The sequence below is a fragment of the Gopherus evgoodei genome, chromosome 1 (genome assembly GCF_007399415.2).
Source record: "Gopherus evgoodei ecotype Sinaloan lineage chromosome 1, rGopEvg1_v1.p, whole genome shotgun sequence".
Taxonomy (NCBI): domain Eukaryota; kingdom Metazoa; phylum Chordata; order Testudines; family Testudinidae; genus Gopherus; species Gopherus evgoodei.
In genome coordinates, this window is record NC_044322.1 from 269,065,295 (window position 1) to 269,081,658 (window position 16,364).

Sequence of the window (16,364 nt, forward strand, 5' to 3'; positions counted from 1 at the left end):
TCCTCTCACACATTACTGCCCCCAAAAACTCTCCCTCCCTTTTCCTAGGATAAGAGGCTTTGCCATTGTGTTTCTGCCCACTGATTGCCCAGTTCTCTTCCTGCCACTCGTATTGCTGATGCTCAGCAAGCACACTGATCGAGGCTGCACGGAGGTTTATTCTAGTGCTAGGGAGAGCAGGGTCCCTTTCGGAGAGCGCTTCGCTTCTCTATCTTTTGCCTTCTAGGATTTGCCTTTGGTCTTCTCCCCATATTTCTGCTCCAAAGCTTTTTGCAGGTTAAGGTTTAGGGCATTTTTCTGGTGCCATCGCCCTGTAAAGAAGACAAATCACAGTTCAATCACTGCTTCACTCCTAATGATACCGCTCTCCCTGTGGGTAAGAACCAGTCTCAATGATTTCCACCTGCCTGTGGCAGTGCTCTGCCCTAGCCCAATGGCTCTTCTCCTGTGATAATGCCCATCTCTAACCCATCAGCTCCCTTTCTTAGTTCATGTCCAGCTCTGAAGTGCATCAGTTGCTTGCTCATGACAGAAGCCTTACCTAGGTCATCGGTTTTCCTTCCATGCCAGTGCTTGGGGTCTCTGACTGCCCTTTGAATCACATCTGGGGTATAGGAATCCTTCATCAGGCTCTTACTCTCTATTGGGCCACCTGCAAGAAACCGACCAGGCAGGAATTTGTTACCATGAGCCTCTCTGCTGCTGGCAGAAGTGATGTACACCCACGGCCAAAAGGGAGAGAGAAAAGGGATACACAGCTGACATTAGCACCTTCATTCAGATTTGACTCAGCTATGTGTTCTGATGGGGTCTGTGGTATGGCTCTGTGACCACTTGGACTCTGTCCAGTGCATTCTTGCACTTTCTCTGCTAGTACTTCCTGCCCATAGGTAGAGCAGGCCCATGGTGGAGCATCATTTTTAGTCATGTCCCAAGGTCTACTTTTCCCTCAAGCACTTATGTGCAGTCTCCCCTACTGCTCCCACTATCTGGGTGTAACTCACAAAGCCACCATCTCACCCTCTTAAATCCCTCCTTCAAACCTATGGGCCCTCCAGATCACTCCCATCTGGGCCTGGCTAGGCAATGGTGAGTTGTGACTTCTGTCAGCCCCTTCTAGCCTTGCTCATCTCTTCTTGGTTTCATTATTACCTCCTCCTCCTCCTCCCAAGCCACCCAGACCTTGTTTTGGCGGTCATCCACTGGTTGATGCCAAGTCTGAGCTTCCTGAGGGAGGGCCAGTCTCCATTTTACCTGCTACACAAAGGTCCCAAATCTTGCCTGAGGTTCCTACATGCTACCACCAGGCACACTGCATAATAATCATAATCCGGCTTGTGAGGCATAGGGTACATGCACAAAAGGCACTCTGATACCAAGCTGTTGAGAGCAGTACATCACTCCCCAGTAAGATTTGATCAGATAGAACAGAGGTGGGCAAACTTTTTGGCCCGAGGACCACATCTGGGTATGGAAATTGTATGGTGGGCCATGAATGCTCACAGAATTGGGGGTTGGGGTGTGGGAGGGGATGAGGGCTCCGGCTGGAGGTGTGGGCTCTGGGGTGGGGATGGGGATGAGGGGTTGGGGTGCAGGAAGGTGCTCCGGTCTGGGACTGAAGGGTTTGGAGGGCAGGAGGGGGATCAGGGCTGCGGCAGTGTGTTGGGGCATGGGAGGAGGTCAGGGGTTCAGGCTCCACGTGGTGCTTACCTCAAGCAGTTCCCAGAACCAACAGCATGTCCCCCCTTCAGTTCCTATGTGAAAGTGCAGCCCAGCAGTGCGTGCTGCCCCATCACTTGGGGAGGGGGCAGGGTGCGGAGCCTCCTGGCTGCCCCTACTCATAGGAGCCGGGGGGCAGGGGACATGCTGCTGCTTCCAGGAGTTGCGCAGAGTGAGGCATGCCCCCAACCCTGCTCCCTGGTGGGAGCTCGAGGGCTGGATTAAAATGTCTGGAGGGCCGAATGCGGCCCCCGGGCTGTAGTTTGCCCACCCATGAGACAGAGGGATCACTGAGGATTCTGGAGGCACAGAGACTTGGGGGAGAGGCTTCAGAACAGCATGTCTGAGAAGGCTTCAAAGAGCAACAAGCATGTGATTTGAACTGGAGCTATTAACATGGGACATTTGATTGCAAAAGCTATCACCCAGGCAGCTCTCAAATGGCGGGGACATGGGTGGTCATGCTGGACCCTCATGCCTCACTGTTGCTGGTTGGAAAGAAGGAAGAGAGGAAGATAAGGACATGGGGGAATAAGTAAAAAGGGGATCCAAAGCCATCCCTCCTTTCCCTTGGTATCCTGCTCCTGGAGTGTTCTGAACAAGAGGGGCGAGAGACTGGGGAGGGAGCAGTATAGTTAAAGAGACACGAAGACCAATGCAGGAGCCCAGGGGCAATACAAATAGTATAGGGAGATCTCAGGGTAGAAATACAGGGCCCCTCACCTTGGAAGATGTTTGACCTCAGGTTGTAACCCAGTTCATAATAATCAGCAAAGGGTGTGGTGGCCATGGGATTCTCTGGTGTCTTAGAGGACCGGTTGCTGAGTCGTTTCTGCCCCTCGATCAGTCCAGCCTCACACAGAGCACGGCGCGCCTGGCAAGCACAAACGTCATGGAGTCAGTCTTGACCCACAAACCCCAAGTGCACCTGACTCCCTGGAGGCACCTAGATGTACCCTAATCCCCAGGGGCAAGCGCTGTTCTTGCGTGTACCTCTCTCACCAGCGTGTACCTCTAATCTCTGGGTTCACCCTGAATACATAAGCTAATTCAGACCTAGTGTAAATGAGTGCAGTTTAGCTGAAATCAATGGAATGTCATCTTCTTACAACAGGTCTGAATTTGGCCCAGGGGTGGGTGCTGTGACACCCCTGCCCCCGCCTCACACCTTCTAATGTTATTGGTGTCTCTAATGGCCTTCACCCTCTGCTTCTTCATCATGAGTGCAAGGAGGGAGAGAGAAAGAGAATGAAGAGATAAGTCAGGATGGGGAGACAGAGAGGGAACACAAGAAATTGTTGACGATCTGGTGCCTCTGGGTATGCAATTTGTCACTGGACTGGCCCCCCCCAGTTGCAAAGCCCAAATGCCTCCCCCTAAAACACCCTTCTCCAGGTGCTGTACTTCCAATCACTCCCCCCGCAAAGTATCCTCCCCACTCCTCGTGTGTCAGTGTTACCACTTCTTCCACAACCTGCTCCTCGGTGACGAGTTCATCCACAATACTGCTCCCAAACTTGTGTTTGATGTTAATTGGGATTATGCTGTTTTTCTTCTCCTGAAAGAGCTTCCCCTCTGCTTTCACATCTTGCCCTATTGATGCTAAGGATTCCTTTGCACTTAAGCCATTCCGGAATTCCCTCACTTCCTTGTGGCTGGTCTTGGTCGTCTTTCGGGGAGATCCAGGCACTCTGGGCCCCAGCGGTCGATGTTGCCCTGCTGCTGGTTCTTTGCCATTTGAGTAGGCTTGGACACTGTCTGCCTCCTTCTGGGTAGACTTTGCAAGATGTAGGAGACTTCCTGTCCTTCCTCTTTGATGTTGCCCCACTGCTGGTTCTTTCACACCTGAGACATCCCGGGCTTCTTCTCCTTCTCTGGTGAGATGACACCATGCAGAAGGAGTTTTGGACCGGAGACTCTGTTTACTATAGCCTCTGGTGTGTAGATGCTGCGCAGAGGGGGATGCCTGGGATTTGACTTGAGGAGAACTCATGGGTGTTCCGCTATCTGTTGGGTTCTTGGAGATCTTCCAGGCGGTTCTACTGGAACTTTTCAAAGAGGTTCTCTTGCCGCTGGCCCGTGCCCCAGCCAGGACGTGCTCCTTGTTGACATCTCCAGGTTCCACTTAAAGATAGAAGGAAAAGCTCAACAAATTTGCCATCATTTTGATAGAGGAGTGTGGCAATAAATGATCTTGCACTGCACAGCATGTACAGTGTACATAATCTACTCCCCCTGAGCTGGGTGGAGGCTGTGCGAGGAGCTCGGGTGTGTCTGTGGCACATATATTTGGTCACGTGTCCAGAAGCACACATACACACAAAGGTCTAGCTAGTCAGCCTGTGCACTTGAACCCAGGTTTGAACCTTCTCACACCTCAGCAGGCATATGTCTTGTCACACATACACATCTGTTGCCTTTAATTGGCACGTACCAGCACGAATGCCTTCTTGCATACACACACACATTCCTAAGCAGCGCAGGCATGCCCATGAGAACTCATTCCCACAGGTGTATGTAGCTAATCAGTTCACAAGCCCATGTGTATCATCCTCTCATACACATGCATATCCAATCAGGACGCATTCATGCAAACAAGCAATCCCATAGGAACCCTGGTGGGGAGTGAAGGGTGGAGGAAAACCCCCATGGAATGTGAGAGCAACGTCAGACGTCTGAGTGCAAAGTGGGGGCTAGTGAACAAAGCAGCTGTTTCACTGTCTCTCTTACCTGATGGGTCTTGGGCTAGCACAGGCTCATGTTTCGCTGCAAGAGGTGTAAGGGAGGCCGAGGTCATAGGCACCTCCTTGAAAGAGCAACAAAGGCTGTGTTAGGTAGGCATAGAGCAGGAGCCAAGAATTTGGATTCAGCTGGTCGTTTGTCAGAAGTAAGACACGGCCCAACCAAATAGAGGGGGTGCCACACCAAGTTAACATAGAATTTGCTGCACCGGATCAATCTAGGAATTACCACGCCAGAGCAGCCGATTGGTCCATCAAGTCCATAATCCTCTCTTATTAAAAAAACAAACAAACGATACAGTGTTCTACAGAATTGGTCCAAAAGGCTACAGCCTGTAATGGTGTATAATCAATTTCTGTAGAATGCCATTTGCCATAGGCAGAGGGCATTAAAAACATTATTATTTGTTGTGTATATTACAGTGGCTCCCAGACGGCTCAGCCAAGATCAGGACCTCATTGTTCCAGGTGCTGTACAAACACAGCGAGAGGCTGTCCCTGCCCCAAAGGGCTTAAGGTCTAAACAGACAAGACAGACAAAGGTGCGGAGGGGATGTGCGTAGCACTGACTTGTGCACTGATCATTTTATGCTTTGCTTTGACTACCCTCACCCAAGCCACGATAACTGCAAATGCTATTTGTCAACAAATTAGCCAACCCTTTTGTTAAAAAAAAAAAAAAAAAAAAAAAAAAGCAGCTACTGTATTTTACTCTGTGCCCCTTCACTGGCAGCAGACTCCCCAGACTGACTGCATTCTGTGGGGAGGGAGCTGTTCTATGCAAATCCCACCCACACCTTTAACCTTTGTCTTCGCTCTTCTCTGCCCCCCCCCCTCCTCTTCATCTTACACATTGGCTGGTCAAACCTGAATGCAGGGCTCCCAAGGCCCTGTTCCAACTATCCATGGACTGGCTCCAATTGACTTTCTTGCCATTAGATCAGGCCCTGAGTGAGGGCACGTGATTGCTCCATGGGACAGAATTACATTCTTTTTCTGTATTATTTTCAATCCCTTTTAAGAGCATTTTAATTGTATTTTTATCAGATTGCAGGACTTGGTGTTAACTAAATGGATCTCCCCCACTTAGTTCCTATGTTAACTCCTGCCTCCAACCTAGACCTGAACCAAGTTACCACCATTATTGTTATGTCCATGGGAAGAGGGCAGCTTGTACCCCAGACCTGCAAGTCTCCCATTTGTGGGTCACCCTTTGACTCAGAAGGCTTGGAGTATTGCCTCCACTGCTTTCCTTGTACCGCAAAGCACATTCCTTAGTAACTCTGATTGCTCCAGCTTCCGGCAAGTTCACATGCAGATCCTCTTTTCTGGGATTTGAACTAATTACATATTATTATTCCTATTTAATATTTTTCTTACAGCAGTGCCTAGAGGGTGTGACTGAACTCAAGGCCCCATTCAAACATCAATAGCTCTTAAGGGACCATTCGATCATCTAGCCTGACCTCCGAGATAGCACAAGTCACAGAATTTCATGCAGAATCTCCTACATTGAGCCCACTGTGCTAGGCACTGTACATGAACATAAGAATGGCCATACTGGGTCAGACCAAAGGTCCATCCAGCCCAGTATCCTATCTGCCCCAATAGTGGCCAATGCCAGGTGCCCCAGAGGGAGTGAACCTAACAGGATCTCTCTCCTGCCATCCATCTCCACCCTCTGACAAACAGAGGCTAGGGCCATCATTCCTTACCCACATGCATGTTATAAAAAAGCAACTCCTGGCCACAGAGCTATAAAATGACCAAACTTTTTTCTCTGCCTTTTTCTGAAGATGCCACATAAATTATTAGCATAGTTTCGCGGGTATTTTCACCGTGTTCATACTCTCCTGTCATTATGGCTCCCACTGACCAAGAAGAAATAAGGTACTTGTCCCAGTGGAGCTAAAGACTAACCTCAGGCTGCTGAAGGTATTGCTGTGCCATTCTCACAAGGTTTCTGGCTGGGAAAAGCATTACTATTATTATTATAGATGAACTATACACCTGCCAGAAGTGGCCTGGGATCTCCTGCCAAATGAGGCTCAGGATCAGCTGCCAGAGGTGGCCAAGAATAGCCCCACACGCCTGCCACATGTGGCCTGGACTGGCATCAAAAAGACGGTGTGATCAGTGTGCTGCCTCAGGCCTGAAAAGCAATGTGGCAGTACATATGAAATGTTGTCTTTGATTGGCTCATCCTTTCTTTGTTTGTGTGTCTGTCTGAGTTTCAGTGTGTCTGAAGGGGGGTGGGGTAGGGGGGCGCTGAGTTTCCAGGATGAGGATCAGAGGTGAAGCCATTCTTATAAATGTCTCTCTCACCTGTTCCATGGTCTCAGTTGAGATGACAAAGTGATTCTTCTAACCAGGCAGGTCCTGCTGAAGTCCAGAAGTGCAGGCAAAGAGGTGGAACTAAGAGTAAGCATCAGGGATGGTTGCTAGGGAACAACCCTCCCCATCTATGAGCTTTAGTTACTATGGGAACCAAAATAAACAAGGCACAGTTAGGTTTTATCTTTGGGGGAAAAGGCTCATGTCTCAGAAAGAACACAGGCCCAACAGTTTTCAGCACATGTGTGGGGATCTTTAGTGGCTCACATAATAAAATAATAATTAATAGGACTTAGCACTTCTGCTGCATTTTCCACTCAAGCATCTCCAGAGGGTATTAACTGTGCCTCATACACTCCCCAGGAGGGAGGTGTCATTATCCTCCTTTTACAGAGTAGGAAAGAGAGGTTAAGTGATTTGCCCAAGGTCACACAGTGAGTCTATGGCAAAGCCAGGACTAGAACCTACCATGTTTGATGTCCAGCCCTGTGCTTTCACCACAAGAATGTGCTCCCCATTTCTTTGGGGGTGTTGGTAACTTGGCTTCAGTAGTTCCTAACCTAGCTGGGATTTCTCAGAACCTCTAGTGGGAGAGCATGTTCCCCTGTAGAACATGGCTGTTCTTCCTTCAGCTGCACATTGTAACATCACAGTATGATGAGGTCCCACAGTCACTGGGGAGGATTAGAGGCACATACAGACATGTAATCGGAAAGCAGAGATTTTATTCAGTGGTGCAATTAAAAAAGAGACTAAAAACCTACTAACTGATCTTACAAAACTGGATTAACTATAACAGAGAGAGAATTTATTACGTTCCTTCCCCTCGTTTCCAGCTCCCTTGAATGAAGACAGTTCATAAACGCCACTCTCAATGAATGCTAAAGGACTGCATTGCAACATCTCTTCCTTTATGCCTTGTTGCGCTTCCACTCAGAGAGCTTGTGCTCTGGCGGGGCTCGGCGGAACCACTCTGACCAGGATCCATCATAGATGGCCACATCTGGCTTGCCACAGAGGTACGCTGCCAGGGCAATGTGGCACGCTGTGACCCCCTTACGGCACGTGGCAACGAGTGGCTGCGAGAGGTCCACCTTCTTCTCCTGGAACATGCTCCGAATCTCCTCTGGGCTCTTCTCGAAGCCGGCTTCAGTGAGGAATTTAAAGAAGGGCATGTTCAGCGAGCCAGGGATGTGACCTGGTTCAAGCCCTAAAACACCCCCAGGGAGAAAGAAAAGGACGTGTGAGGAGAGTGTTCAAAAGACATGCACATAACGTGGCACACTCATAGCCTATAAATCCCTTCAAAGGACTACTTCACTGTCTGAGATGACATTGGGGGTACAGAATTACAAGCTAGAAGTTACAGAAGTAAAAGCCTTGGCTAAGACACTATGGCCCAGATCCTCAAAGGTATTTAAGTGCATTGATTTCAAGGAGTGTTAGGCACCTAAATTCCTTTGAGGATTCGGGCCTAAGATTCTTCATGGCCAGAGGTGCTATCACTGCTGAGATTCAAGAGCAGGCTAGAGCAGATATTCATGGCCTGGTGTAAAGAGAAACCGAACAAAATATGTAAGAAAGGATCAGATTGGAAGATCCAATGGCCTCTACCATTGCCTATATGGGCTAAATTCACTAGAGTTTCATTATGTCAGTGGTGAATTTGACTCCCAGAGTTTATGAAATTATTTCTGCTGCCAGCGATGTTGGGTGGGGGTGATGTGAATAGTCAGAAGCCAGAAATATCATGAAAACTGTTCGGAGCCCGGAGCCCAGAATTTGGGTGTGTCACTCACAGATGGTCTTCTAGAGAAGAGAGTTGTCAGGCCTGGAGCATTTAGGGTCACCACTGGCTAGTCATTTACAGCAGGGCCAAGTGCAGGTAAAACATCACCATTAGTATGAGTGGAGAATTTAGATTTTTGTCGCATTTTAAATCCACTCTGCTTGGTGTAAATGAAAGTCAGACTTTCTGCTGGTGTAAGTTACTTCAAGGAAGTTCTGCTATTTTCTGCCAGCAGAGAATCTGACCCAAGGGCAAGGCTGTTAGTGTGAGAGAGGCTTCAAAAATGATGAATGAGATTTTAAATGTCTCACTGAAACATGTAGCAAACTCCACTGCGGGCCTGATCCAAAGCCCATTGAAGTCATGGGTTTTGGATCATGCCCTACGAGAGTAGGAGACTTTAAACACTGGCTTGAAATTAGTCTCCAGTGAGTGAGACAGGTTTGAATTTCTAAAGAGCCTGGAAGAGACAATGCATGCATGTACATGCATCCGACAAAATGGGTATTCACCCACGAAAGTTCATGCTACAAAACTTCTGTTAGTCTATAAGGTGCCACAGGACTGGAAGAGACAAGTCGTGGGACAATCAGATAATAATCTACATCTTAAAGACAGGTCACTACCAGTCCCAAAATCAGTGGGATGGTCCTGAGGGTCATAGATTTGTCCCCCAACCCACAAAGACAGAGTCACCTATTAATTTCAGGCCTCACAATGCCATGACCTTGCATCATAACTCAGCATCACAATGCTGTGTCTATATGTGATGATGTTGCAGTTTCATCACTCATGGGATGCATAATCACAATGTGATGTTGCAAAGACTGTGACATGTCATTTTGTCCCACAGGTAAAGCTAGAGGGTTGGGAGGCAGAATCTGTGACAGTGCTAGATCCCTTTGGAAGGCTGTTCTGTGACTGTGTGATCACCCACTATTCCAGACGGACATTATTCGTCTCATTTGCTTCTTGATTTGTCTCCTCTGAGCTCCTTAGACACTGGCTCCAGCTCCCAGCAGTATCCACATGCTTCCCTTGAAAACAGGCTCAGCATTGGCTGGCAAATGCTGAGCTGAGAACAATTTTCACTCCTGGCTTTTTTTAAATTAAGAAATATATATTGATTTGAACTGCCGTTTCAGTCCTTGGGTGTCTCCTGACCCAAGCCCACAGGTGGCCTACATCTAGAGATTTGATTTATTTTGATTTATGTTTTTAATTATTAAAAGCATGTCCATCAGAGCAGTCTCAGTGTGCGTTCACACCTAGCAAAAACAATACAAAGTGAGTTAATAAAATATTGCCTGAAAACAGATGCTCAATCCTCAAGCTGCTAAATAGCATAGAAATGTCCTCTGAGTCCCATTCCTCTCTCCTCCCTGGGTCTTTCAGGGTGAGCAGAAAGCAGTATGTGGAGGGCAAAGGAGCAATGAAATTCTGGAGAATGGGAGTGGCAGGGAAGCAGAGGAGTCAGAGAATACAGGGGATGGGGCTGAAGAGTAGCAGGAGAAAAGGAAAATGGAGGGATGACAGGGATCTGCATGGGCAAGGGGAGCCTAAGTCTCTCCAAACAGTCAAGCCGTGGCCCTGCCCATGCTCCGCCCGAGGCCCAGCTCCCACGTCCTGCTTTTCCCCTGTGACTCTGCCCATGCTGCTTCTCTTCCTACCCTCATTCTGCCTCTTCCCTAAAGCTGTTGGGGGCTTGGGCCGGCTGGCGGCTGAGGACTTGGAGTGGCTGGGGCAGGCAGGCTGGGTTTGAGGCAGCTCAGCTGAGATCCTCTGGCCACGGTGGGGGCTTGGGGCTCCTCTGGCTCTGGGGGTCGAGGGGATGGGCGGAAGAGGCGGGGTGGGGGGGTCTCAAGCAGAAGGGGCGGCACAGGGGCTAGCCTCCCCAAATGGGGGGTTCACGTGCTGTCCATGGGGATCTGGGTAATAGTTCCTAACAAACAATTAATTTGGAAAGTTGACCCTCTTTTTCTGTTATCTGCCAAGAAACAGAGAAAGTCTCAAGTGTATTTATTTACGAGTTCTTAAGCAAATAATTCTTGCTGAGCAGATGGTTTGTGCCAAATATTTTCAATGTGACATTGCTTGTAAATTAGTTATTAATTATTATTATTGTTTATTTGATTTATGGTAGCACTGGGAGCCCCCACCCAAGATTAGAGGCCCATCGTGCTAGATGATGTTTCAAAACACATAGAAAAGGGCAGTCCCTGCCCCAAGGAGCTTACAGTCTAACAAGCAAAAGGTGGGAGAAAGGAGAGAATTATCCCCATTTTACAGATGGGGCATTGAGGCACAGAGAGGTGAAGGGACTTAAGGAAGTCAATAGTGGAGCCAGTAATGGAACCTCAGTCTCCTAAGGACCAGGCCACTTCTTCTCTAAACCACGTGCCCTTGCTTCAGTTCCTGATTGGATGACTGTCACAGGGTGACTAGTCCCTGTAAGGGAAAACGAGCACCAACTGTGCCATAATTAATTAGCTGCTTCCTAACCTGAGGGGGTGGGGCTAAAAGGTCAGATGATAGTTTAATAAAGACATGGGCCTTATAAAAGGACTGAGAGAGCTCACTCTCCTGGTGGAAACACAGGGAGTGGGCAGGCTCCTATGGAAGGCCTCAAGCTAGGGTCTATATCAGAGTAGAGAAGGCTGCAAGGAACAGAGCCCAGAAGGGGCTGAGAATAGTATTTCAGGGGAACCAGCCTCAGGGTGGAGTGTCCTATGCCAGAGCCATAAACACTGGCACAGGTAGCCCAAAAAGGGGTTGGTAACAGAGTCCAGAGGCTGGGCTGAAGAAAAGCTCCTGAAGGGCAGAAGAGCTTTTTTATTTGTTGAGCCTTTTAGCTGGTCTTTAGGTCTTTTGGACAGAGGGCTATGCCACATCTCCAGCACAGATTGGTGTGTGGAGAACTGAGGAAATCCACCCTTGGGAAGGAAACTGAGGCAGGGCATGCTGGCAGTGCCACACTTTGGCACTATGGGGTAGCTACGCCCTATGGCAATGGCCTGTGTAATCAGCCAACAACAGCATGGATTTCAGACTGTACAGCTGAACGTAAATTCTGTATTTTACAATGTGCACTTTGCCCTCTGGGTGTTAACTGATTGGAAAACAGCTTTTAGCAATGTATTGATCATGCCATGCTGTGGGTGTGTATATGTGCCTGGAAGGCTCCTCTGCTGGAATATTTGCAGAAAGCAAACACAAAAGGGGGACCAACCTGGTCCCAGGGAACTAATTCAAAACTAGGAATGAATAGTCACTGAAATGTTGGAGTTCTTACAGCATTTGCAGGGAAAAGGAATGTGGAATCCATCTGTCACCAGCAAGGAGCATTTTGTGTGCATTTCAGATTGAATTTCAACCTCCACTTACTGAACTCTGATGCAATCCCAGATCTTAATACACTAAAAAAGGGAACTAACCACAAGCACATCTCCTGATTTTTCACTGCTGTAACCCTTGTCATGCCATACCTCCTCTTCCCCTCATCCCACCTTGTGTTGTCTAATTTAAATCCCAGTCCTGCAATTGGATCCACAGATGGGGGGCCCTCTGCCCCTGTACAGCCCCATCAAAGTCAATGGAGCTCTGGATGGGCTCAAGGGTCTGCCTGCATGGATCCAACTGGAGGATCAGGATCTTAGATTGTAATCTTTTAGGGGCAGGCCCAGTGCTTAATTTGTAATGAAAGAGGTGCTGGGGCTGAAGCAATTAGGTGCTGGAGCGCAAGCAATTTTTTTACTTTCTTAAGAGAAAAAGCAAACCCAGAGGTGCCGGGGCAATGAACTGCCAAGCCCGGAGATGCAAACCCTGGCACAAATTCAACTCTGGGCAGGCTCCTCTCTCACTTTCTAACTGTAAAACACCCTGCACACACATCTGGCTCTCTAGAAATAAGAACAACAATCTTGGTGCACATGCACAATTTGACAGGCTTTCTGCTAGGTGTTCAGAAATCAGAAGGCGGAGCAACAAAATCCTGGGATTTAAAGAGCACTCATGATTTTTAAGTTATTCTGATGATTTTGGGGGTTGTTTTCATGCTATGTGAACTCAGATTTGGCAATCAGAGTGTTTTCCTTCAACTTCAAATTGAGCAAAATTTCATTCCAGGCATGTTTCTATATAACCTCTCCCCAGACACGCAGCCTCTCCTCTGCTCCCACTGCGGCAACTCTAGCCTTTTGTTCAGGCTGATAAAGTTACAGTTGTACAAACCACGCCACTTGTCAGGGAAAGGGAGAGGAGGAGAGTATGAGCCTCTGGGATAGGGTTTGGGACTCTCTCTCGCTCTCTCTAAAATGGTTGAGTTTATATGGTAAGGATCCAAAGGGCAAACAGCCAGTCAAGCAAGTTCTCTGTCGACTGGGGAATTGGATTTATCCCTCAAGGGAAAACAGAGCTCTCATGTTACAAGGAAAAAATGAGCTGTGCTTACAGCAGCTTGGTCATTTGCTGGTGTGTCTAAGGAAGGCAAAGTGCAAGCATGAAAACCAGTCATGTGTGCATCTGCTAACATTAGATAAGGAGGTCCTATTCTCCCACATCAGCAGTATGATTAACTCTGCAAGGGAGCAAGAGGGCACAGGCGACAAACACCTCCAGACTTCAAGGAAGTTTGTGACTGGATCTGAACTTCACAGCTGCTCGTCTTTATAACAGGTCCAAAGAAAACCCTAGATCTGAACTCGGAGTAGATTCAGATCAGTTTACTGAAATTTGGGTGCTGTCAGTGCATGTGTCAGTGAGGAGAGGTGTGAGTTGCGAGCATGCATTACTGCAAAGTGTGTTTGTTAGCAGGGAGGAGGGGTAGTGCCTGAGCAAACATCCAGCTGTAGTTGAAAGTTGAGACGCCATGTGCTGCTCCTACCTTCGTTCCCTGGTTCTGGTTCTGTCCCCCGGTACTTCCCCTCAGATCTGGAATCCACCACCTGGAACTGCTTGGATTCCATGTTCTCTACCATGTCTGTATAGGTCTTCAGCAGGGACCTGTCCAAGGTGGCCTTAAACACTGCTGGCTCTGGCCGGCTGATCTCTGATGTCACAGGGTGACCCTCCTTCACCCAGTTCTTGAACCCGCCGTTCAGCACAGAGACCATTCTGTGCCCGAAGACCCGGAACATCCACCAGGCTCGGGGTGCATAGAAGGTCCCCAAGTCATCCCCATCATACACCACCACATGCGTGTCATTGCTGATCCCCAGATGCCCAACGTAGTCGGCGAAGTGTGCCTCGCTGGGCAGCATGAGCTCATAGGGCGACGACTTATCTTTACACTCCTCGATATCAAAAAATGAGGCGCCAGGTACATGCCTGTCTCGGAACTCCTGCTGGGCGTCCCTCTCCCCAGGAGGGTACCAGGATGCATCTAGCACACGCAGGCTGGGCCCAATCCGTTTGGCCAGGACAGATTCTGAGAGCCACTTGGTGGAGACCAGAGCTCTGTACAGTACTTGCTGCACCATTGTGTCCAAGACTGTGTTTGTGTCGTCAACTGAGAGTTTAGCACTGTATGTGAGAGCTGGAACTGTACCACCACCGGGGTGATATGGGGAGGAGCCAAGTCTACCGGAATCCCAGCTTCTGGTATCTGGTTCTCAGCCAATCAACTGTCTGGATTGAGAGAGCTCTAAAAACTCCACCCCCTCTTCTCCCTCCTCTTCCCCCATGCCCCTCCTCCCCTGCTAGCTGCTAGTCCCAGAACACTTTTGCAAGCGACTGGTGGATTTGTTCCTTATTCCTAATTTCTGATTTGTGGTACCATCTCCTTATTTAAAGGCCAAAATTATTTTTAAAACATATCAAGATATGGCTAATGTTTTATAAATGTTATCTAATTAACGTGATGGAATGTGATAAACATTTAAATTAGTTATTGGTACTGGCTGTATATAACACATTTCAGATCACCACAAAGTGACATGTCTCTGTGACCATCAAATTGCTATGAAAGAGCTAGGGCCTGAGATATGCCACTCACCAAAGATAACGGGCAGCTGTGAAGTTCAGATCTAGATGCAAACTTCCCTAAAGTCGGGAGGTGGTTGCCTCCTGTGCCCTAAATGGAGCGTGAATAAGGAACTAGGGTTTTGATTATGTGATAAAATGTATTTGAGGTCACCCTAAGTGATAAGCCCCTGCAATTGTAACTTCATTATGAAGAGATGAGGAAATGCCACTTCTAGAGGTGACTTTTTATTTTTGGTCTGACAAATATATTACCTCAGTGTATTATTTTGTGTTATCTTTGTTAGTAAACACACAATATGCAGGTAAAAATCAACAAAAAGCAATATTCAGTCAATGTGTTGCAAATCCAGCTGGGATGTTTTCACATAAATTATATGATAGTTACAAATGAAGAAAATGGTAAGAATGTTGGTGTGATCTTAGAGGAATTAAGAAGCAGAAAAATAGCAAAATTTATCAAAAAACATGTCATTGGATTACAGATATAAAAAACCATTTCTTATTATTAGTGTTGTGTCTTTTGCTCATTCCACAACAAAAATAATATGGAGACCCTACTTGGTCAGTTGGCTCCCAAATAATCATGTTTATTACCTGCAATCATACAAGATCTAGGTTGATACTATCCTACCGCTCTGAGTGGTTTCTGGTGGCTTCTAAAACACAGAAAAACAGCGAGTACCATTACAGTGCTCACGAACTTCTTAAAGGAATCCTGCCCTACACCTATATGCTACAATTAGTGGAATCAGCCAGTGTCTTTAGAGTTCCTGTCAGGCTTATCCAGCAGCAATGTGGCTGGGTACACTTTAATGGAATTTGAGGGACTGGGGTCTTTATCTGTGGCTAGAATATCACTACCTCATTTCCTTTTTAATTCCAAAATTCCATCTTAGAAATGCCAGCCCTCAGTTTGACCAAGTTTGTGGAAACATACAAAATGGCTCCCAGTGTTTTATGGTGTCCTAACAACTTTGGGCCTATAATATCAACGCCTTTGCTTTAATAAACTTTACTGTTTATGCAAATAATGTTGATGGAGCCTGCTGAACTAATTAATATTTTAAATATTAATGCTACATTCAAGTTACATGGAAAAGAGCTACAGCAAGGACAGGTAATGGGTTTTTCTGAGGTAGGGGCATTTCATTTTTGTTTGAATGGTCTGTGAATGGTATTTGAAAAGACGTGGATCACTGCTTTGATTTGACCTCCAAAACGCGTCTTGTTTTCTTTCAATTTATTTGCTATCATGCATAGAAATCTCTGATGGAAATAGCCCAGGGTCAAAATTTTCAATCTTTCTATGACCCGACTAAATGCAGGTGTAATGAACAAGATGCATGATTCACCATTAATGAAATGGCATGTACTCAACTGACAAAATTCATTGAACTTGTTCACTTTGACTATGACATAAGTAAAGAAGTTTCTATTTATTATAATAAAAAAATGTTAATTAATTGAGAAATTGTTGCTGTTGTTAGTGCTGATCACTAGTGGCAGCTATATTTAAGCACCTAAAGATTTGTATAATAAGACCGTGTTTTGCACAGAAGGGAAGTTTCTTTGTGAATTTCTGCTTAGAATTACTGCATAATTTGGTACTGCCTGCCTCTCCATAAGGGGTTTTTTTAGTCTGTAATCCTGACACATTCAACTACTACACCAAACTTCCACATGGAGGGCAAAACTTTGCAAAAGGTGAGTGTGCAGAAGGGCTTGTAAAAAGGCCTTGTAAATTCAGAGATTTTCAGGCCAGAAGGGATCATTAGATCATCTAGTCTGCCTTCCTGTAT

General features: G+C 47.1%; 2 protein-coding genes across 4 annotated transcripts; both read right to left on the reverse strand.

Annotated features, from left to right (window-relative positions):
• Positions 1-140: 140 nt before the first annotated feature.
• TEX33 (testis expressed 33) lies at positions 141-7,402 on the reverse strand. 3 transcript variants are annotated; one of them, XM_030545626.1, is made up of 7 exons: positions 7,263-7,402; positions 6,786-6,842; positions 4,450-4,525; positions 3,194-3,843; positions 2,443-2,593; positions 542-652; positions 141-311 (listed from the first exon to the last, which is right to left on the reverse strand). In XM_030545626.1, exons 2-7 carry the CDS (start codon positions 6,792-6,794, stop codon positions 223-225), a joined length of 1,086 nt encoding a protein of 361 aa, XP_030401486.1. In that variant the 5' UTR covers positions 6,795-6,842; positions 7,263-7,402; the 3' UTR covers positions 141-222. The 3 variants fall into 3 exon arrangements, with proteins under 3 accessions (XP_030401486.1, XP_030401479.1, XP_030401497.1); XM_030545619.1 differs by having other exon boundaries at positions 6,786-6,938; XM_030545637.1 differs by lacking the exon at positions 6,786-6,842.
• A 100-nt stretch (positions 7,403-7,502) lies between these two features.
• On the reverse strand, positions 7,503-14,158 carry LOC115642177 (thiosulfate sulfurtransferase-like). The gene is made up of 2 exons (XM_030545652.1): positions 13,466-14,158; positions 7,503-8,004 (listed from the first exon to the last, which is right to left on the reverse strand). Exons 1-2 carry the CDS (start codon positions 14,058-14,060, stop codon positions 7,706-7,708), a joined length of 894 nt encoding a protein of 297 aa, XP_030401512.1. The 5' UTR covers positions 14,061-14,158; the 3' UTR covers positions 7,503-7,705.
• Positions 14,159-16,364: the final 2,206 nt, after the last annotated feature.

Coding starts and splice junctions, on each gene's coding strand:
- TEX33 (XM_030545626.1), bottom strand. Junction 2,594..3,193: donor AACTCGTCACCGAGGAGCAG/GTTGTGGAAGAA, acceptor TGTGCTTGCCAG/GCGCGCCGTGCTCTGTGTGA. Junction 312..541: donor AAGGAAAACCGATGACCTAG/GTAAGGCTTCTG, acceptor TCTTCTTTACAG/GGCGATGGCACCAGAAAAAT.
- LOC115642177 (XM_030545652.1), bottom strand. CDS start 14,060: ATGGTGCAGCAAGTACTGTACAGAGCTCTGGTCTCCACCAAGTGGCTC. Junction 8,005..13,465: donor ACCAGAACCAGGGAACGAAG/GTAGGAGCAGCA, acceptor GGGGTGTTTTAG/GGCTTGAACCAGGTCACATC.